We start from the raw sequence: 21,075 nt of genomic DNA, 5'->3' as shown, positions 1-21,075 counted from the left end.
AGTACCCTCCCCCCCACATACTCACACTCATCACCAGCTTCTGATGGGCCCTTCGCCCCCATTCACCATCTCTAGCGTTGGACGCCAGAGCCTAGGAGGCAGAGGAGCCTGGCCTTGTCCAGCCTGGGATTCCCACAGACCCACAGCCTACTTAGGGCTTCGTGTTAATGCTGAAACATTGCTGTGTCTGATGTCCTGGGCACTGCTCTAGCCCTGCCCCCAGAAAGCAGACCTCAGTGGTCCCCATTCCCAGAGCGAGACTGACGTGACTCCTTACCCAACCACTGCCTCCTACCTAGGCCACCCTCACACAGGGAGATTCTCAATCCAACCCTTCCCTGGCATCAACTCACCTACCCTCAGGAGTAGCTTTTCCAGAACGCAGCCTTCACCGACTTGCTGGTCAGCTAGGTTTTTCATTAGGCACTTTTACCTAACTAAGTGTCACACGACTTAACTCCTAAAACATTGGGAGACCAGAGGGAACAGGACCCTTGGCCACCCCCTCACTCCCCAAACTATAGTTCTCCCTGCTGGAAGATCCTTGATTTCTGACAGTCTGAGATGGGAAGGAAATCCCAGTTTAAATCAAGACGTCAGGATCTTCTCTTCTCTCTGCTTTAAGGATTAGAAAAAACCCTCAAGGTTCTTTGGGGATAGCTGGCTATTCTATGATTAGAGAAAAGTTAGGACAATCCAGAAGCTCCTCTTCGATCTCCTACCTCTCCCCCCCCCCCCCCCCTTCTTCCACCATGCTGCAGTTCTAGAGTGACCAGCTTGGCTCTGAGATCCCCAGAGTGTAGAGGGAAAACAGCCCCCATCCATTGCATGCAGCCCCCTTCAGCAACCTCACTTGTCTCTCCCTCTCTCTCTCTAGCTGTCAGATGCTCTGAAGCGCCTCAAGGATGGTAGTCTGTCTGCAGGCTGTGGCTCCGGCTCCTCCTCGGTCACCCCCAATAGTGGTGGGACACCCTTCTCGCAGGACACGGCGTACTCCAGCAGCCGCCTGGACACCCCCAACTCCTACGGACAGGGCACACCGCTCACGCCACGTCTGGGCACCCCCTTCTCGCAGGACTCCAGCTACTCCAGCCGCCAGCCCACACCCTCCTACCTCTTCAGCCAGGACCCCACGGTGACCTTCAAGGCCCGGCGCCACGAAAGCAAGTTCACAGATGCCTACAACCGCCGCCACGAGCATCATTATGTCCACAACTCCTGTGCGGTCACCGCAGTGGCCGGGGCCCCAGCTGCCTTCAGGGGCTCCGTGGACCTCCCGTTTGGGGCAGTCAGCAGCAGTGGGGGCAGCAGTGGCCCTCCATTCAAGGCCCAACCACAGGATTCGGCCACGTTCGCCCACACTCCACCGCCTGCCCAAGCAACCCCCGCTCCTGGAGTCACGTTCAAGTCGGCTTTCTCTCCGTATCAGACCCCTGTGCCCCCTTTCCCCCCACCCCCTGAGGAGCCCACCACCACAACCACCTTTGGGGCCCGTGAGAGTGGGGAATTCCGGAGAGCACCTGTGCCCCCACCCCTGCCACCCACCGAACCCCTGACCAAGGAGAAGCCAGGCACACCGCCCGGCCCACCGCCCCCTGATGCCAACAGCATGGAGCTGGGTGGCCGGCCGACCTTTGGCTGGAGCCCTGAGCCTTGTGACAGTCCAGGCACACCTACGCTGGAGTCCTCACCTGCAGGGCTGGAGAAGCCCCACGACAGCCTGGATTCACGCATAGAGATGCTGCTGAAGGAACAGCGCACCAAGCTGCCCTTCCTTCGAGAGCAGGACTCGGATACGGAGCTGCAGATGGAGGGCAGCCCCATCTCCTCCTCCTCCTCCCAGCTCTCCCCACTGGCCCCCTTTGGCACCAACTCCCAGCCAGGCTTTCGAGGCCCCACGCCACCCTCCTCACGCCCCTCCAGCACCGGCCTGGAGGATATCAGCCCCACGCCGCTACCCGACTCAGACGAGGATGATGAGCTTGACCTGGGCGTGGGGCCCCGCCCCCCTCCGGAGCCAGGCCCCCCGGACCCTTCTGGTCTTCTGGGCCAGACAACTGAGGTAGCCTTGGACCTGGCTGGAGACAGGACCCCAACCTCAGAGAAGATGGATGAGGTACCACCATGTCTGTCCACCTCTGTCTTGGATTGGTTTTGTCTATCTTGTGTCTCCCTTTCCTCCTTTGAAACGTTATCCCCTCAGGACAATTAGCTAAAACACAGAAGTAACAGGGTTAGGGCAGCTAAAATAACCAGTCAAATACAGAGAATAAAAAGCCAACGCAAAAAGCACCAGGGGCTGTGACTGAGCAGCTGCTTTGGCTCTGAGCAACCTAGCAGCCATAGAGAGAAGGGAAACATGACTTGGTTCTGTTGCTCTCCTGTTAGGTATGGGAAGTTAAGACTTTTCCTAGGGATCAATTCTGACTTGAGCTTCTTTGGTAGGAGTTTGCCGAGACCCCAGATAGTATGGACTATGGTAATGGTTCTGGATCCCCTTGTCTGTTGGGTCGCCTGAGGGTGATCAGGGCTGATCCTGACACTCAGGCATATTTGGGGGGAGGGATTAGCCAGAGCATTCTGCTAGGCTAGGCCAGATGGGAGCTCTGGAGCACTGCCTCCTAGAACCTGGTGCCCTCTGAAGAGAGGAAGCCATGGTGGGCAGGGAGGGCATTGAATTTTCCCTTAGCTTTTCCTCTGTTTCCAGGAGTCGGGACTTAAGGGTTAGCCTAGGGGGAAGGCCACAGCCAGAAACAGGCAAAACTGACCATTCTCCAGCCTCTCCTCAGCCATAGATCTTTATCTGGGGTCTTATTACCCAAATCTCCAGCCTCTGGGTTGGGGTGGGGGCTGCTGTGTGCTACAATCCCTTGGAGGGATGGATTAGGTCATCTTCCTTGGCTCTGCTCCTCCCCACTCCTGGTCCAGGCACCTGTCCTGGTCCTCCTGAAGACCTGTGTTGGAACCTGCGTGCCCAGCGGGCATGAGCAGCCAGGGGCTTAGACAGAGCTCTGTGCCCTTGTGGGCGGCAGGAGGGAGGGTCCCCCCTTCCCAGGCCCTTTGATTAGGCAGGTTTGGCTGCCTCGGGGAGGAACAGAGAGGAACTTGGCCTGCCCTGGAGGGGACTGCAGGTGGCCAGGGCTCCAGGGGGCCTCCAGGCAGTTCTGGGGAAGTGGTTTCTGGTGCCAAGGGGTCCGGGCAGGAGGAGTTGACAGCTGTGCAGAGGTGGGGGGCTGGCAGCCCTGCCATCTTTTCTTCCCTTCCTCTCTGCTGCCTGGGCTTGGGGGATGTTTACCATGCTGACAGAATGGTCCGGGACTGGGAATCCCAGGGTAGACGGAGGGACTGGGCTCTCCCATCATGTCACTGTAGGGAAGCGGGAGACTGAAGCCTAAGAGAGATGGGGTCGGGATGCCCCTAGATCTTAGCGGTAGGAAGACCAAAGTACAGATAACCTCCAGGCTGGCCCTCGGGAGCCCCCTGCCGGCAGCCTGGAGAGCAGCACCCGGACTCCTCCAGACTGAACCTGGAGGGAGTCCCAGCTAGCTCAGGCTGAAGACTCCGGAGACAGAGCAGGGGCACCACTGAGGGAGATTCCCTTTCTTCACAGAAGCTGGTGGTTAAAAGTTCAGGCTCCAGTCCGTGAGCCTGGAAACCCAGCTCTGTCGCTTACTGGTTATGTGACCTTGGGTAAGGCACTTTCCTTCTCTGAGTCTCAGTTTCATCGCCTGTGAAATGGGACGGTGAAAGTACCTGCCTCACACGGTCTTCGGCTTAACTGAGGTGCCCGCAAGGGAAGCTCCCGGCACCGCGCGCGCGGGCTGGTGCTGAGCAGTGTGCGCTCGGCTACTTCCCGCTGGTTCTCACCCCCACCCCCTGGCGCCGGAGGGGCGGAGGGAAGGGCAGGGCCGAGGGCTGGAGCGCAGGATCCCGGGTCTCCTTGTGATTGGCTGGCCGCGATGCCGGGTTAACCCTCTATGTGCTGCGCTCGCCTCGCTGGGCGCTGTCCGGGACTGATCTCCCGGGCGCTGTCCCGGAGTATTGGGCTGAGCCTGCCAGTGTCTCCTGCTGCATGTGCGTGCGGACCTTTAGAGAGAGAGAGAGAGAGAGAGAGAGAGAGAGTGTGTGTGTGTGTGTGTGTGTGTGTGTGTGTGTGTGTGTGTAGTGGGGGTCTAGCAAAATCCTGAGCTTCCTACTGCTGCTGAAAGTTTAGTATTCCTCTTCTCCCCGCGGGCGCTCCCCCCCATTTCCCTTTGAGGACTCCCTCACCTGAAGATCTGACCTCTGACCTTACAGCCTGTACAGACCGCGCCCCCTCAGCCTTCAACTGCATTCCCTGTCTGTGGCAGCCTACAAACGCTCTTGTCACCTTACCGAGATCTTCTAGGGCAGGGCCTGAGCCACCTTCTCACCTCTTGTCCGGACACAAAAGCCTGGGGGTGACGTAACTCTCCTCTCCCCACCCCTGCTCTGCCTTCTCACTCCAACCCTACCAGGTACACCCCAATGCCTCCTTCCAGTTCCAGGCCTGTGTCCCAATGTAAAGGGGCCCTTGCCCATTTCAGAGCTGGGGTCATCCTTGGCTTCCCCACTGTTTGCCTGGTACAGTGAGTGTTCCTGGATTCCACTCGGCAGGCATCCTGAGCTTGAGTCCCAGCCTTATTTCTGACCGGCTGTGCCTCCTGGGCCTGTGGCTTTTGGCTCTGTTTCCTCACTTGTCAGAAGGGATTGGAGTAGAGCCCCACCTTGCAAGGCTACAGTGCTGATGTGAAACAAGGTGTTGTGCAGTCTCAAGACCAGATGAAAGATTAACTAAGGAAAATAAAAAGACATACCTCCTATTTATGCAGCCTTAAAACTGCTAACTCTCCTTGCTCAAATGTCGCCCTTGCCACCAGGCCCTCTTTGCAGCAGTGAGGACAGCAGGCTGACTGGGAGCCTAACTGGTTTGAATCCTGACTCCATCTCTTATTGGCTCTGTGGCCTTGGGCAAGTTACTTAAGCTTTCTGTGCTCCAATTTCCTTGGTAAAAGAACGGCCTTAGAAAGATACCGAGCACGAGCACGTAGGAAGCACTATAGAAGTGTTAATTATTAGTATTCTCCAATTACAAATTGAAATAGAATCTCTCAAGCTGACATGGAATCTGTTTCCCTCTTTACACCCTGTCCCCCTCCCCAGCTTTCTTTTCCTCTAAGGTGGGCTCTATATTTCTCCTCTTCATCCTGGTTTTCCTGTGTCTCTTCCCTCTAGAAACTTAGCTCCACAAGAGCAAGAATTGTGTCTGTCTTGTTCAATGCTGTGTCCCCAGCACCTAGGACAGTGCCTGGCACACAGCAGGTGCTAAGCAAGTGTTTACTGAATGAATGAATGAATGAATGAATGAATCCTCCTAAACCAACTGGCAGGTATTAAGATGCCCATAATGCAAATGGGGAAACTGAGGCTTAGCAAGGTTAAGTGACTCCCCAAAGCCACATGGTCCCAAAGCCACATGGTCCAGAAGGGAGGGGACTAGGACCCAAACTGCAGAATCCGTTTTGCTCATTAGTCTTGCAAAAGGCTTCTCGAGCTTTCTGGTGTTTGGAAGGGGCTCTAGGAGCCAGCTTGGCCTCCCAGGCACAGCCTCACCGCTCTCCCCGGCTCTCCCCACAGGGCCAGCAGTCCTCGGGCGAGGACATGGAAATCTCGGACGATGAGATGCCCTCAGCCCCCATCACCAGCGCCGACTGCCCCAAACCCATGGTGGTGACCCCCGGGGCGGCAGCTGTGGCAGCCCCCTCTGTGCTGGCTCCGACGCTGCCGCTGCCCCCGCCCCCCGGCTTCCCGCCGCTGCCCCCACCCCCGCCGCCGCCCCCACCACAGCCAGGCTTCCCCATGCCCCCGCCTCTGCCGCCTCCCCCGCCCCCCCCCACCCCCCGCCCACCCGGCTGTGACGGTGCCCCCCCCACCCCTGCCAGCGCCCCCCCCTGGTGTCCCACCCCCACCCATCCTACCACCGCTGCCGCCCTTCCCTCCAGGGCTGTTTCCCGTGATGCAGGTGGACATGAGCCACGTGCTGGGTGGCCAGTGGGGCGGCATGCCCATGTCCTTCCAGATGCAAACGCAGATGCTGAGCCGTCTGATGACTGGCCAGGGCGCCTGCCCCTACCCGCCCTTCATGGCCGCTGCTGCCGCGGCCGCCTCAGCCGGGCTGCAGTTTGTCAACCTGCCGCCCTACCGGGGCCCGTTCTCCCTGAGCAACAGCGGACCGGGCCGCGGGCAGCCCTGGCCACCGCTACCCAAGTTTGACCCATCAGTGCCGCCACCAGGCTACGTGCCACGCCAGGAGGACCCACACAAGGCCACTGTGGATGGCGTCCTGCTGGTGGTGCTCAAAGAGCTGAAGGCCATCATGAAGCGTGACCTGAACCGCAAGATGGTGGAGGTGGTGGCTTTCCGCGCCTTCGACGAGTGGTGGGACAAGAAGGAACGGATGGCCAAGGTAGGCAACGAGTGTGCGGGGTGCCCCCGGGCGGGCGGCAGGCACGCTCTCTTCCCCCGAGGGACCCTGATCCCCGTAACCCCCAAGTAGGAAAGCGTGAGTGTTACCTTCTAAAGCTTGTGGGTCCATGACGCGGATGTGTCCTTGCCGCATGTAGCCTGCTCTGCAGGCAAGGAGGTTGAAGTTCAGTGAGACGGAGTTGGGCGCTGGGAATGTCCGGCGGGCATGAAGCCCAGCCGACTTGGTGGGAAGGAAGTGCCAGTTACTGTGTGGCTGTCACTGTTGAGGGAAGGCAGGCTGCTTAGGGAGGGCCACCCACTGGGGAGGTGGGGGTCCACCGGCAGCACCGTAACCATGGTGACAGTCCCCTCCTCTCTCACACCCCAGGCCTCTCTGACCCCAGTGAAGTCAGGCGAGCACAAGGACGAGGACAGGCCAAAGCCCAAGGACCGCATCGCCTCGTGCCTGCTGGAGTCGTGGGGCAAGGGCGAGGGCCTGGGCTATGAGGGCCTCGGCCTGGGCATCGGGCTGCGCGGGGCCATCCGCCTGCCCTCCTTCAAGGTCAAGAGGAAGGAGCCGCCGGACACAGCCTCTTCTGGTGACCAGAAGCGCCTGCGGCCCTCAACCTCTGTGGACGAGGAAGATGAAGGTATGTGTGCCCCCTCACGTGGCGCTGGGCTCTCCCGTGTTTCCCCAGCCCAGTTCGGACACCCCTCTCTCCCCTCAGAGTCAGAGCGAGAACGGGACCGGGATATGGCGGACGCCCCTTGTGAGCTTGCCAAGCGGGACCCCAAGGGCGTGGGCGTGCGGCGCCGGCCAGCCCGGCCGCTGGAGCTGGACAGTGGCGGGGAGGAGGATGAGAAGGAGTCACTGTCGGTGTCCTCATCGTCATCGGCGTCCTCATCCTCGGGCTCCTCCACGACCTCACCCTCATCCTCGGCCTCTGACAAGGAGGAGCGGGAAAGCACTGAGGAGGAAGAGGAGGGGGAGGAGGAGGAGGAGGAGGAGGATGAAGAGGAGGAAGAGGAGGAGGAGGAGGAAGGCCCCAGGAGCCAGGTCTCCTCCTCCTCGACCTCATCCACATCAGATAAGGTACCTTCGGGTTGGGGAGGCCTGGGGTGCTGGGCCAGGTGAGGGGGGCCCTTCTGCTCAGCCTGACCTCCCCTCTCCCTCCCCCTCCCCCAGGATGATGACGCTGAAGACAGTGATGAGCAGGAGGAGTCTGAGAATGAGGACGAGGACATAGCCCTGTCAGAGGCGAGTGAGAAGGAAGAAGGGGACTCGGACGGAGGTGAGCGGTGTGGGCCGAGGCACCTGGTCTGCCCCAGGGCCCCCGTGCAGAGACCAGAGCCCGAGCAACTTTCAGCAGTATTTTTGGGGCAAGATTTCTTGTCTTTGAAACGTGAGCTCATTAAAACATGCACAGGACTCGCCCTACGATTCCATTTGTACGCAACGTCCAGAACAGGTCCCTCCACAGAGACAGAAAGTAAGCTAGTGGTTGCTTGGGTCTGGGGATGGGAGGCTGGAGGGGCGATAGCTAAAGGTGTTGGGTCTCTTCTTGAGCTCATGAGAGTGTTTTGGAACTAGAGATAGTTGTAATGTACTAAATACCACTGACTTATTCACTTTAAAATGGTTCGTTTTATGCTATGCGGATTTCACCTCTGTTTTATTTTTTTTTTAATTTTTTTTTTTAATGTTTATTTATTTTTGAGACAGAGAGAGACAGAGCATGAACGGGGGAGGGTCAGAGAGAGAGGGAGACAAAGAATCCGAAGCAGGCTCCAGGCTCTGAGCTGTCAGCACAGAGCCCAACGCGGGGCTCGAACTCACGGACTGTGAGATCATGACCTGAGCCGAGGTCGGATGCTTGACCGACTGAGCCACCCAGGCACCCCTCGCCTCCGTTTTTTTTTTTTTTTTTTTAATTTTTTTTTAACGTTTATTTTTTTGAGACAGAGAGAGACAGAGCATGAACAGGGGAGGAGCAGAGAGAGAGGGAGACACAGAATCCGAAACAGGCTCCAGGCTCTGAGCTGTCAGCACAGAGCCTGACGCGGGGCTCGAACTCACGGACCGAGAGATCATGACCTGAGCCGAAGTCGGACGTTTAACCGACCAAGCCACCCAGGCGCCCCACCTCCGTTTTTTTTTAAATGCTGACTAGTTAACACGCAGGCGCCCCCCCCCCCCCCCCCCCCCCCCCCCGCCGAGATATCAGGGCCGCGTTCAGCCTGGGCGCCATCAGTCTGAGATGTTTGGGGAAGCATCTAGCCGGAGCGCACAGCAGACGCTGAAGGGCTCATGCCTGTGTCTCCCGTGTCCCCTGCCCAGAGGAGACGGTGAGCATCGCCACGTCCAAGGCGGGAGCTGGGTCCTCCAGCGAGAGTTCTGAGTCTTCTGAGTTCGAGTCAAGCTCCGAGTCCTCGTCGTCATCCTCAGAGGATGAAGAGGAGCTGGTGGCAAGGGAGGAGGAGGAGGAAGAGGAGGAGGAGGAGGAGCAGGAGGAGGAGACCGCAGCAGCAGACGAGAGTATGGCTCCTGCTGCTCCCGATGAGGACTTTGAGGAGGATGTGGCCACGGGGGCACCTGTGACAGAGTCCTCGGTCATGGAAGGGGAGGTGGACATCGAGGCTGAGGACGGAGCTCCCGAGGAGCGGACTTCCGTGCTGGAAGAGCCCCCCTTGCCTGTGTGTGTGGAAGAGCTGGCAGGCTGCAAGGAGCCCTCGGAGGAGCCGTGCCTGAAGCAAGAAGGGGCCAGGTTGCTGTCTCCAGAGCCCCCTGCTGGAGAGACGGAGGCCCGGCCCCCGCCTTCCCCGGAACCTGCCCCAGGTAACACCTGCAGCCCGCAGCCCGTCCCCCCACCCCCCCACCTTCTCCCCTCCCCCCCCCACCCCGGTTGAGGTGGTGGGGATGGAGGCAGGATGTCCTCACCGGCAGAATGAGCCCAGGCTCCTTTGGGTAATTCGTGTAACCTTCCCAAGCTTCAGTTTCCCCATCTGTAATGTGGGATCAGTGGTATGTCCCCCATGAGGTCGTGCGGGAGGGCAGAGTGAGATGACATAATGTGCCAGCACGGAGCCTGGCACCCAGCCGGAACTTCAGATAGCTGCCTGAGAGAACTGCTCCTGTCACCATTCCTCAGTGCCACATTTCCCCACCGTTTGCTCCTTGGACCATTAGTCCTATGAGACGCACTCAGAAAGGTGTGGCAGGGGTGGGGAGCAGGTGTATATGGTCATTTTAGTGACGGGCAGGTGGGGGAGGCCTGGGGTGTTGGGCCAGGTGAGAAGGGCCATGGACACAGCATTCTCTGCCACCTTGATGGAGCCACACAAAGCATATTAAAGGCTGTAACATACTGTCCAGTGGAACTTTCTGCAGTGATAGAAACGTTCTTTATCTGCTCTCTCCAATATCATAGCCATTAAATACAATGTTGCTAAGAGCACTTGAAATGTGGCAAGTGCCTCCTGCCGAGCTGAATTTGTAATGTTATTTAATTAACTTAAACTTATGTAGCCACTGTGTGGTCAGTTCGATCCTCGAATACATCCTTCGGGAAAGAAACCTATTATACTTTGTTTAATTCTGTATTGTTTGGCTACAGAACCTCAGGTCTTTGAATATTGCCATAGGTATGTATTAAGCCTATGTTGTGTCCCCAGTACTGTTTTAGGCACTGACAATACAACAGTGGCCAAACAGACAAAAGTATCTGCCTTCATGGAGCTTACATTCGAAGACAGGGTGATAAATGACAGTAGATAAGCTAGAAAATATATTATATGATGATGGAGATAAATGCTGGGAGGAAGGCACTGACAAGTCCTGCAGAAAAGGGACTTGTTGAATTTTACTCAATAGCAGAGCCCATTTTCTGGATCCATGGGACGTTCCCTGTTCACAAGAACACCATTCTAAGGACATAATGCCAAAGGCTAAGAACCATATCTCCTACCTCTTTAGCTTATCAAGCACCCACTGTGTGCCAGACATCGGACTGGGCACTAAGAAGCCTTGAGTGGTTTAGTTGTGGGGGGACGGTCCCCACACTCACAGAATGCCAGGGGGCCCAGAGGGGTGTGAGGTCGGGTATCAAGCACAGAGTAGGGCAGCATAAATAGGGCACCACGAGATGTTTGACTCCAGTAATAACGGTCTGGTTTCTGCCCACCTCTCTGCAGAGGATGACCTGGAAGTGGCGCCCGAGTCCCCTACGCTGCTCTCCTTACCACTGCAGCCGCCATTGCCACCCCCTCGACCACCCCGGCCGCCTAGCCCACCGCCAGAGCCCGAGACCCCAGAGCCCCCACACCCACCCGTCCCTCTGGAGCCGCCTCCCGAGGAGCAGCCCCCGCGTACTCCGGGTCTCTGTGGCAGCCTGGCCAAGTCACAGAGCACAGAGACGGTGCCGGCCACGCCAAGCGGGGAGCCCCCGCTGTCAGGGGGTAGCAGTGGCCTGTCACTGAGCTCCCCGCAGGTGCCTGGCAGCCCCTTCTCCTACCCATCCCAGTCCCCCAGCTTGAGCAGTGGGGGCCTCCCGAGGACACCTGGTCGGGACTTCACCTTCAAGCCCACCTTCCCTGAGCCCGGCGGACCTCTGCTCCTGCCTGTCTGTCCCCTCCCAGCTGGCCGGCGCGATGAGCGGTCTGGCCCCCTGACCTCCCCGGTGCTCCTGGAGACGGGCCTGCCTCTCCCCCTGCCCTTGCCCTTGCCCCTGCCCCTGGCATTGCCCGTCCCTGTCCTGCGGGCCCAGACGCGGGCCCCCACCCAGCTGCCGCCCCTGCTGCCTGCGCCCCTGGCCCCCTGCCCACCCCCTATCAAGAGGAAGCCGGGCAGGCCCCGGCGATCCCCGCCGGCTGTGCTCTCCTTGGATGGGCCCTTGGTCCGGCCACCAGGGGGGGCCACCCTCGGCAGAGACCTCCTGCTCCTGCCAGGCCAGCCACAGACCCCTGTCTTCCCCAGCACCCATGACCCCCGGGCCGTGACCCTGGACTTCCGGAACGCGGGGATCCCGGCCCCCCCTCCCCCTCTGCCCCCCCAGCCTCCTCCGCCCCCACCTCCACCCCCTGTTGAGCCTACCAAGCTGCCCTTTAAGGAGCTAGAGAACCAGTGGCCCTCCGAGGCCATCCCTCCAGGCCCCCGTGGGCGCGATGAGGTCACCGAGGAGTTCATGGACCTGGCTAAGGTTCGGGGGCCCTGGCGCCGGCCGCCTAAAAAACGCCACGAGGACCTGGTGGCCTCAGCCTCGCCCGAGCTCTCACCACCGCAGCCCCTCTTCCGGCCCCGGTCGGAGTTTGAGGAGATGACCATCCTGTACGACATCTGGAACGGTGGCATCGACGAGGAGGACATCCGCTTCCTGTGTGTCACTTACGAGCGGCTGCTACAGCAGGACAATGGCATGGACTGGCTCAACGACACACTCTGGGTCTACCATCCCTATATCCTAGACGACGCGGTGGGGTCCTTGCCCGCCTCTCTGGGCCCTGTCTCCCACGACACCCACGAAGGCAGTCGCCCGACTCCCCACCACCTACTGAGTGGCGTCTGCTGGCACCGTGCCAGGCTCCATGTGGAGTCCTCACTGGCACTTTTAAAACACCTTTTCTGTGCCAGGCCCGTCTCACCCCCAGAGTTAGCGGGTCTCGGGGCCAAACGTAGCGGCGTGATCGCACAACATCAGAGTAGCAGAGGCTGACGGAGGGCCAACTCCTCCTGGCCCCCCGTCCCCCATCACCTAATTTGATCTTCCCAACAGGTCAGTGAGGTGGGAGCTATTCTTCCCATTTCACTTATATGGAAACCAAGGCTCAGAGAGGTTAAGCGACCTGCCCAAAGTCACACAGCTATGACATAGCAGAGTTGGGATTTGAACCCAGGCAAATCTGGTTCCAGAGTCTGGGCTCTTAACCATGATGCTAATCCTGATAGTTGTGTTACCAGCACAGACAGAACTATCAAGTTGGAGCTGTCTTTATACCCCTTATACCAAACTAGTTTACTGAGCAGTTCCTCTGTTCCAGGAAGTCTGCTAAGCACCTGAACGTGTGTAATCATTCAGAGAAGCCTTGTTATTGCCCCAGTGCGCAGGTGGGAAACTGAGGCAGGAAGCAGATAAGAAATACACCCAGGACCGTGCAGTCAGGTACCCCTGACAAGAGTTCTGACCCTCAGTGGAGGTGGTGTAGGTGTGGGGGGTGGAACCTCCTGGAAATTAGCCTGAGGGTAGAGAGGCCAGGCCCAGTGGGGCTGTCTCTGGAAGGACTGGGAGGGGCTTTTCAAGAATGTCCATGTGGCCCTTGACCCACACCCACCCACCAGCCTCTCTTCAGCTAAGAAAAAGAAACGGGACGATGGCATCCGTGAGCACGTGACGGGCTGTGCCCGCAGCGAGGGTTTCTACACCATCGACAAGAAGGACAAGCTCAGATACCTCAACAGCAGCCGCGCCAGCACCGATGAGCCCCCGACAGACACCCAGGTACTGCCCTCAGGTGCCTGGACACTGGAGCCTCCCAGGCTGCCATGGGTGGGGACCTTCTGGAGGGGGGCGTACCAGGCGGCATGAGGGGTTGTGGGGTCAGAGGGGCTGGCACAGGGGGCGTTAGGTGTTAATTCACCCGGGTACCCTGGTTGGAAAGGTGAGGCGAGGCTGGGAAGTGGGAGCCTCTGAGATTTTCATCAGGGATGTGAGCAGAGTGGAGTTGTGTTTCCAGAAGTTTCCTTCTCTCCTCTTTAAATTCAGCAAACGTCTCCTGAGTGCCTGCTGTGTTCCAGGCACTGTTCTGGGTCTACAGCAGTGAACAAAACAAAATCCTTTCCCTCACAGAACTTCCATTTTAGCAGGGAGGTGGGAAATGATCAAGCGAACAAATAAACATAGAATTCCAGGTGGGGAAAACAGGAGAGGAGGTTAGGGACTGGGGAGTCAGGGGGGTCACAGAAGGTGACAGTTGAGCCAGACCTGAATGAAGTAAAGAAATGAGCCACGTGAATAACTGGGAGAGACCACAGAGAAGTAGAAAAAGGCTTCAATAAAAAGTTAAAACAGGAGGGGAGCCTGGCTGGCTCAAGTCAGTAGAGTGTGCAGTTCTTGATCTCAGGGTTTTGAGTTCAAGCCCCATGTTAGGTGTAGAGCCTACTTTATTAAAAAAATAATAATAAAGGTTAGGGGCCTGGATGGCTCACTCAGTCGGTTAGGCGTCCGACTTCGGCTCAGGTCATGATCTCATGGCTCGTGGGTTTGAGTCCCGCATCAGGCTCTGTGTTGATAGCTCGGAGCCTGGAGCCTGCTTCGGATTCTGGGTCTCCCTCTTTCTCTGCCCCTCCCCTGCTCATGCTGTCTGTCTGTCTGTCTCTCTCAAAAATAAATAAACATTAAAAAAAAAAAACACGTTCTTTTAAAGTTAAAACAGGAGGGGGGATGGGGTGCCTGCATGGCTTAGTTGAACATCTGACTCTTGGTCTCAGCTCAGGTCTTGATCTCCAGGTCATGAGTTCAAGCCCTGCATTGGGCTCCACGCTGGGCATGAAGCCTACTTCAAAACAAAACAAGACAGGAGAGGGGTCACTAAGTCTGGAAGTCATGCTTTTCAAGAATGGCTTGAAGTCATGCACAGAGTGAACAGGATGTGCAAAGGCCCTGAGGGGGGGGGGGGGCGGATCTCAGCGGTGTGAGAAAGGAAAGGAAAGACTAGCTGAGACCAGAGACAGAACAACAAGTCCTCAGGGCCCTGGAGGCTGTGGTGATGAGGTGAGATTTGTATTCTGTGTGTGACAGCCACATGAGGGCTTCCAGAGAGAGGGTGAGGGTGACGTGGCTCGGCCCACGATATTCAAAGCTTATGCTGGCTGCTGTGTGGAGAGTTGACCCCAAGGGTCCACAGGGGAGACCGTGCACAGCTGCTACATTTCCCAGTCCAGTCATTTGGGTAGGTTCAACTTGATTTGCTGTGAGAAAAAAGTGGATGTTTTTGAAAGAATAGCAGGAACAGTGGGATATCGGGAAGCCAAAAGGACAGCACTGGGGGCTGGATTGGCTGGAGGAGACCAAGGACCTGGCTGGGATGCAGCTGGGCCTGGCTTGGGGAACTAGGGAGCTGGATGCCAAGCTCTGAGGTGGGAAGCTTGCGTTTTGGGGGTTGTGGAACATCCAGGGAGTGAGGTCTTTTAGGCAGTTCGATATACGGGTGCAGTAGAGAACTTGGGGCAGGGGAGAGACTTCCAGTCATCGGGATGGAAATGTTCATGGGAGGTCACGGCAAGGAAGCGCTCACCCAGGGAGAGGGCGTGAGGGCAGGAGGGCAGAGGACGAGGGTGGCCGAGGGAAGGAAGAGAAGGAAGGGTGCCAAGGAAAGAGCCATGATCTCGAAAGCCTGGGGAGGTCGGAGGGCCCGTGGTGAGAGCCACGGGGGACAGGGTGGAGGGACACGCACCATCTTGCCTCCCGGAAGTGGAGTTCTTTCCAAGTCTTCTGGCGGGGACAGGAGAGACGGCAAGTGTGAAGGGAAAGTTGTGTTGTTCTCTGACCGGAGGCCGTTGAGGACGTTCACATTCTGGCAGGAAGGACCAGGGAAGAGGAGAGGGGACACGTAGGGATGGGACAGGCACGGCCAAGCCCAGAGCAAGGAGGCTGAGAAGGTGGGACGACAGGAACCCGGGGCTTAGGGTGTGACAGGGACCCCGGTCCCGGTGCCACGGTGAGCAGGGCGGTCCCACCCCTCCTGATCCGTCCCCCCGGCCCCCTCACAGGGCATGAGCATCCCGGCACAGCCACACGCCTCCACTCGGGCCGGCTCGGAGCGGCGTTCTGAACAGCGCCGCCTCCTGTCCTCCTTCACTGGCAGCTGTGACAGTGACCTGCTCAAGTTCAACCAGCTCAAGGTGAGGCCGGGCCCCACCCAGAGCCCCCGGGTGGCAGCGGGGCTGAGGCCAGGCCTCTCACCTCTCAGCTCCTTCCCTCCCCCAGTTCCGGAAGAAGAAGCTCAAATTCTGCAAGAGCCACATTCACGACTGGGGCCTGTTCGCCATGGAGCCCATCGCGGCTGACGAGATGGTCATTGAGTACGTGGGCCAGAACATCCGCCAGGTAGGCACCGCCGGGCAGGCTGGGAGCAGGGGTGGGAGCGGGCCGGGCCAGCCCCGACTGAGGCCTGCTCCCGGCCAGGTGATCGCGGACATGCGGGAAAAGCGTTATGAGGACGAGGGCATTGGCAGCAGCTACATGTTCCGGGTGGACCACGACACCATCATCGACGCCACCAAGTGCGGCAACTTCGCGCGCTTCATCAACCACAGCTGCAACGTGAGTGCCTGTCCGGAGGCCGCTGCTGCCCCTGCCTCTGTGCCCGAAGGACCCAGAAGCTTCTGGCACGGAATCGGCACGGCCTCCGTCCCAAGCTCTGGTTGCCCGAGGGTGATGGAGGCAGGGTGGGGGGGAGGCCTCGTTCGTACACCGCGTTTTGCTCCCCTGAGCTTCAGTTTTCCCTTCTGCAAAACGGCATCACGAGACTCGAGGTGCTCCGAAAGTAGTCCCCCTCAGTTCACTCCGGAAGTAGTCCCCCTCAGTTCACTCCGGAAGTAGTCCCCCTCAGTTCACTCCGGAAGTAGTCCTCTCAGTTCACTCCGGAAGTAGTACCCTCAGTTCACTCCGGAAGTAGTCCGCTCAGTTCACGTTTACCCAGTTCCTCCCCCGTGCTGGCCTTTTGCTGTGCTGCCGGCGGTCAGGCTCGGCCCTCAGAGGCCTTCGGTCCCGGGGCGGTGCTGTCCGGCGGAACTCTGTGAGCGGCACAGCATCCGTAGTGGCCACTGTTGTGGTTACCGGCTGCTCGTGGGGTTGAGCACTTAAAATGTGACCCCTGCCACTGAGGAACTGACTTTTGGTTTTGGGTTTTTTTTTTAACTTATTTTTTAATGTTTGTTTATTTTTGAGAGAGACAGAGACAGAGTGGGAGCAGGGGAGGGGCAGAGAGAGAGGGAGACGCAGAATCGGAAGCAGGCTCCAGGCCCTGAGCTGTCAGCACTGAGCTCCACGCAGGGCCCGAACCCGTGAACTGGGAGATCATGGCCTGAGCTGAAGTCAGACGCTCAACCGACTGAGCCACCCAGGCGCCCCCTGAGGAACTGAGTTTTTAATTTAATTGAGTTTAATTTTAACTTAAATAGTCTCACGTGGCTAGTGGTGACAGTGGTGGATGGCACTGGTCCAGGGGGCAGTGAGTGTTGACAACAAGGGGGGTTCTCACGCCGAAGACAGGCACAGGGAGCTTCAAACAGGGGACAGGCTAGTTCCAGAGCAAATATGCCCAACTCTTGTTTCGAGTCATGACCTTGCTACTTAGCAAGTGACTGTAGGCTAGTTAGTTAACGTCTCAGTGCCTCGGTTTCCTGATCTGTAAAACAGGGATGGTAATGGTCCCTCCTTGTAGGTTGTTGGGAGAACCAGTGAATTCTCTCTCTTTTTAAAATGTTTATCTATTTTTGAGAGAGAGAGAGACAGAGCTCGAGCAAGGGAGGGAGGGCAGAGAGGAAGAGGGAGACACAGAAACCGAAACAGGTGCCAGGCTCTGCGCCGTCAGCACAGATCCCAGTGCGGGGCTCGAACTCACAAACCGTGAGATCATGACCTGAGCTGAAGTCGGACGCTCAACCGACTGAGCCACCCAGGCGCCCCAATGAGCTCCCTTTGACACAGCGGACACAGCTAGCTCTCACGACTGTGACTGGAGCATCACTGGGGCCGGTAGGGACTTCCTCTTGCCTCCCTGTGGCACCTGAGGGTTAGGAGGGGATCACCCAGGTGGTAGTGAGTGGGGCAAGTGCTCCATTCAATGAGGCCCTGAAGGGACAGCAAAGCGGACAGTAGGGACGGAGTAGGGGTTGAGAGGGCGGGTAAGAGAATGAGGTTGGCAGGCTTGGGGTGGCCAGATCACTCAGCCTTGCAGGCCGGGCTGAGAAGTTTCTCTAAAAGCCAAGCCAGCGGGCCACTGTCAGGTTTCGAGCCATGAGACCACCGGCGCTGCTCTTCCTTTGGGAAGATTTCCCTGGCTGCTGGGTCAGGAGTAGATTATCTCAGGGGACAGCGAGGTAGCGGGAGCTGCTGAGGTCCAGCCGAGTGATGAGAGAGACCTGGCTGGGGCTGCGGCAGTGGAGGTAAAGGGCAGTAGGCAGAATCAGTAGGTCCTTTGGAGGGAGAACCCTCTGGGCACAGCAGTGGGCCAGAGCCAGCCTCGGTGTAAGAAGGAGGTGTGGGAGCCGGCTGCTTGGAGGCCTGGGCGCCCTACAGTTGAGGTTTGAGCTTACTGAGTCAAAAACGTCTCCAGGAGCTGCCGAAGGCGGATATCAAGCAGACACTTGGATTTCTGGGTCTGGAGCAGGGTCCAGCAATCCTTTTCTTTAAAAGGCCTGATAGTAAATATTTTTGGCTTTGTGGCCCAGACAATCTCTTCTTAGCAACTCCTTAACTGCCATTGTAACAAAAGCAGCCTGTAGACAGTGTGTAAATGAATGGGTGTGGCTGTGTGCCAGGAAGACTCGACTTGCAGTAACAGGCAGCTGCCGGCCGGGGTTGGCTGACCCCTTCTCTGGAGCTCAGAAGTGAGGCCTGAGCTAGAAATACAAAAACTTGGAAGTCGCCTGTAGTGTAAATGGAAATCGCAGCCCTGGAGAATAATTTAGTATCATCACCATTGTCATCATTCTTATTTATTATCAGAGGCAAGGGTCCCTGTCACCCAGACAGGGGAGCCGGGGGCCTGGAGCAGGTGGCCAGTGGAAATGGGGGGCAAGAAGCAAGTTAGTCAGGCTTTGAGCATGGAGCGTGGTCGGGTTTGGGGGGCCCGGGTCGGGTGCCTGGTGGGTCATTGGCTCACCCTCCCCTCCCGCCTCACCCACAGCCCAACTGCTATGCCAAGGTGATCACGGTGGAGTCGCAGAAGAAGATCGTCATCTACTCAAAGCAGCACATCAACGTCAATGAGGAGATCACCTACGACTACAAGTTCCCCATCGAGGACGTCAAGATCCCCTGCCTGTGCGGCTCCGAGAACTGCCGGGGGACCCTCAACTAGGCCCCGCACCGGCGCCCCGCAGAAGGCCGCCCGTGCTGCCCTGGGGCTCCTGCGCGTGGAGCCCCTGGCCCCCGGGGCCCAGCCCCACCTCCCACCCCCATTTCAGGTGCTGTCCCCTACCCAGCGGCCATGTCAGGGCCTGGCGCCCCCAACACTACCCCCAGAACCCAGCGCAGCTCCAGCCCCTCAGTGGGAAAGGGCTTCTGTGTCTCTCGGCCCATGTCTCTTTGGTTTTTTTAAAATGCTCCCTTCAGGATTTTTGTTCAACTCCAGCGTAAACTTCTCTCTGTCTGTGTCTCTCGCTCTCCGTCTCTGTCTCTGTCCTTCTCTTTCCCGGTCAGCCTCTATCCACGAATGCTGCTATGTTGTTTTGTCTTCTCTTTACTCTCTTCCTCGTCGTAAGAAAAGACATTTTAACCGTTGAAATGTGAAGGCAGAATCAGAGAGCGGGGACCCCTGGCGGGGGCTGCAGAGGCCTCGGTATGGTGGTGTGTCGGCCCGCGTCCCGGAACCCCCGGGCCAGGGCGCTGGGCCAGGTGCTGCAGAGAGGAGGGGGGTCAGCCCCAGGCTGTGACCTCAGAACACTACGCAAGGCCCCCTCTCTGCTGGCAGCGACTCAGTGAGGAGAAGACACCCCCCCCTTCTGTTCCTTCCCCAGCAGCCTGGGGGCGCCATTTCCCCTAGCAGACCCTGGTGGAGCCAAGCTGGTCCCAGGCAGGAATTTCCCCTCTGGGCTCTCCCTGCCACCCCACACCCTGCCACCCCCAAAATCTTGGGTTCAATGTTTACTTTCTCATTCGAATGCCAGCAATGAGGGAGCCTCCCGGAGGCCCCAATGTGGGCGTGGGGGCACTGGGAAGGGTCCTGTCTACTCTCTCCTGCTCTCACCTCCCCCCCAGGGCAGGAGGAGGGCCTCCCAGGGCAGGCGGGTCCCCTAGTCCCGCCACTTCGGGTCTCTGACCAGATGCGTGTGGCATTTTTTTTTTTTTTTTTTTTGTCTATAAGCTTCACCCGCTTGCCCCTGGCCCACACCCGAACTCACCCTGCCAGCAGCCCCCTCATCCCAAGGAAGCAAGAGTATATTTATTTTCAGAGTGAGATTATTCTCCCAGAGAAAGGAAAATCTTGGAGAAGATTTTTAAAGCTCAGATCTAAGTCTGACAGTTTTTTGTTTTTTATTTTTTAACTCCTTTTACCCTCTTCCCCATCATCCTCTTCAGGGTTTATTTCCATAGATTTTTTTTTTCTTGTGCGTGTATAAAATCAAAACGAAGGGAAGAAATAGGTTTTTGAAGTTCAGAACCAACTTCTGTATATAGGCTGCCATAAAGGACTTTTTCTCGGGAACATTGTTTCTTGTAGAAACATGTGGGGAGACTTTTTTGCTCATTTCTTTGTATTTCCAAAAATCTCTCTCTCTCTCTCTCTCTTTCTCTCTCTCTCTCTCTCTCTCTCTCACACACACACACACACACACACACACACAAAAGCAAGTCCCTCGCACCCCAGAAAGCAGAGCAGGCATGTAAATAATTTCTGGAAAGTGACTGTTGTGACCAGGAGTCCTCACCAAGACGGGAGAGCTCCCAGCGGGGAAGCCCCCACCCTGCGGATGGATGCAGGCCCGGAGCCTCTGGTATCTCAGCTTGTGTCAAGCTTGTTATCATGTAAATTCTGTACAAAGAATTGTTATTTCTCTCTCTCTCTCTCTTTTTTTTTGTCGTTGGTGGTTTTGTTGTGTTCTTTTTTTTTTTTTTTTTTTAATTTCTTTACCCCATGCCCTCTCTGTTTGAGATTGTGCCCACCAGTTTCAAGGTCGAGGTCGATGAAATCGGGGGCATTAAGACACAGAGGAGGGACCTGGGCACAGCGGTGACCTTCTCTTCCGTTTGCGGTTTTCTGCCTAATTGTGCAACTGAGAAAATATTTATTTTTCACATGAGGAAATGTGTAGTTTGTAGAGATGGTTGATTTAAGTTACTTGTGCGGCCCCCAAGGGGCTGCCTTCATTCTCTCCCTTCTTCCCATAGAAGTGGAGGGGGATGTGAGGAAACCAGGCTTGGGGGCCACCCTCGTCCCTCACCCTGGCCTCACCTTGCCCAATGGGCCAGGGGCTGCACCCTCACCGGTACCCGGGAACCCCCCGCCCCACCCCAAAAATGGTTGGCCATATCCAGAAACGTGGCTCGTTTTTCTTTCGATGCCTTCATTTTCATTGAACAAATCTTTGCTTTTGAAAAGCTGGGGGTTCCTACTTTTTTTTTTTTTTTTTCTTGTCCCTCCCTCTCTGCCTCTCTCCTCCTGCAAAGAAGAGAACCCATAAGTTTTAGGGATGTTTGTGCATATAGACTCTGTCATCCGTACGTAACTTGTTTTGAAGAGAAGTGTTTCCGTTGTGGGTGTGTCTTGTTGTAAATATTTGTTCATATTTTTGTGAATTCAATACTATGTACCATTGTATTATAGTAACTTTTATAAAGCAAACCATAAATATACTGACTTTTCTTACAGATA

At 57.1% G+C, this 21,075-nt stretch overlaps 1 protein-coding gene across 1 annotated transcript in view; it reads left to right on the top strand.

The window, feature by feature from the left end:
• SETD1B (SET domain containing 1B, histone lysine methyltransferase) overlaps positions 1–21,075 on the top strand; it is a 25,590-nt gene extending 4,515 nt beyond the window's left edge. Inside the window, 13 exon segments of the mRNA XM_086681611.1 lie at positions 878–2,116; positions 5,656–5,904; positions 5,906–6,484; positions 6,872–7,133; positions 7,212–7,576; positions 7,670–7,775; positions 8,822–9,319; positions 10,675–11,934; positions 12,808–12,974; positions 15,245–15,376; positions 15,462–15,581; positions 15,660–15,797; positions 18,388–21,075. Of these exon segments, the coding sequence (XP_086537737.1) occupies positions 878–2,116; positions 5,656–5,904; positions 5,906–6,484; positions 6,872–7,133; positions 7,212–7,576; positions 7,670–7,775; positions 8,822–9,319; positions 10,675–11,934; positions 12,808–12,974; positions 15,245–15,376; positions 15,462–15,581; positions 15,660–15,797; positions 18,388–18,561 (5,289 nt within the window). The 3' untranslated portion in view covers positions 18,562–21,075.

Source organism: Puma concolor, chromosome D3, assembly GCF_028749965.1.
Source record: "Puma concolor isolate L17-30 chromosome D3, mPumCon1.1.hap2, whole genome shotgun sequence".
NCBI lineage: Eukaryota > Metazoa > Chordata > Mammalia > Carnivora > Felidae > Puma > Puma concolor.
Note: the sequence above shows the minus strand (reverse complement) of the source record. Positions and strands in the feature narration are given on the sequence as shown.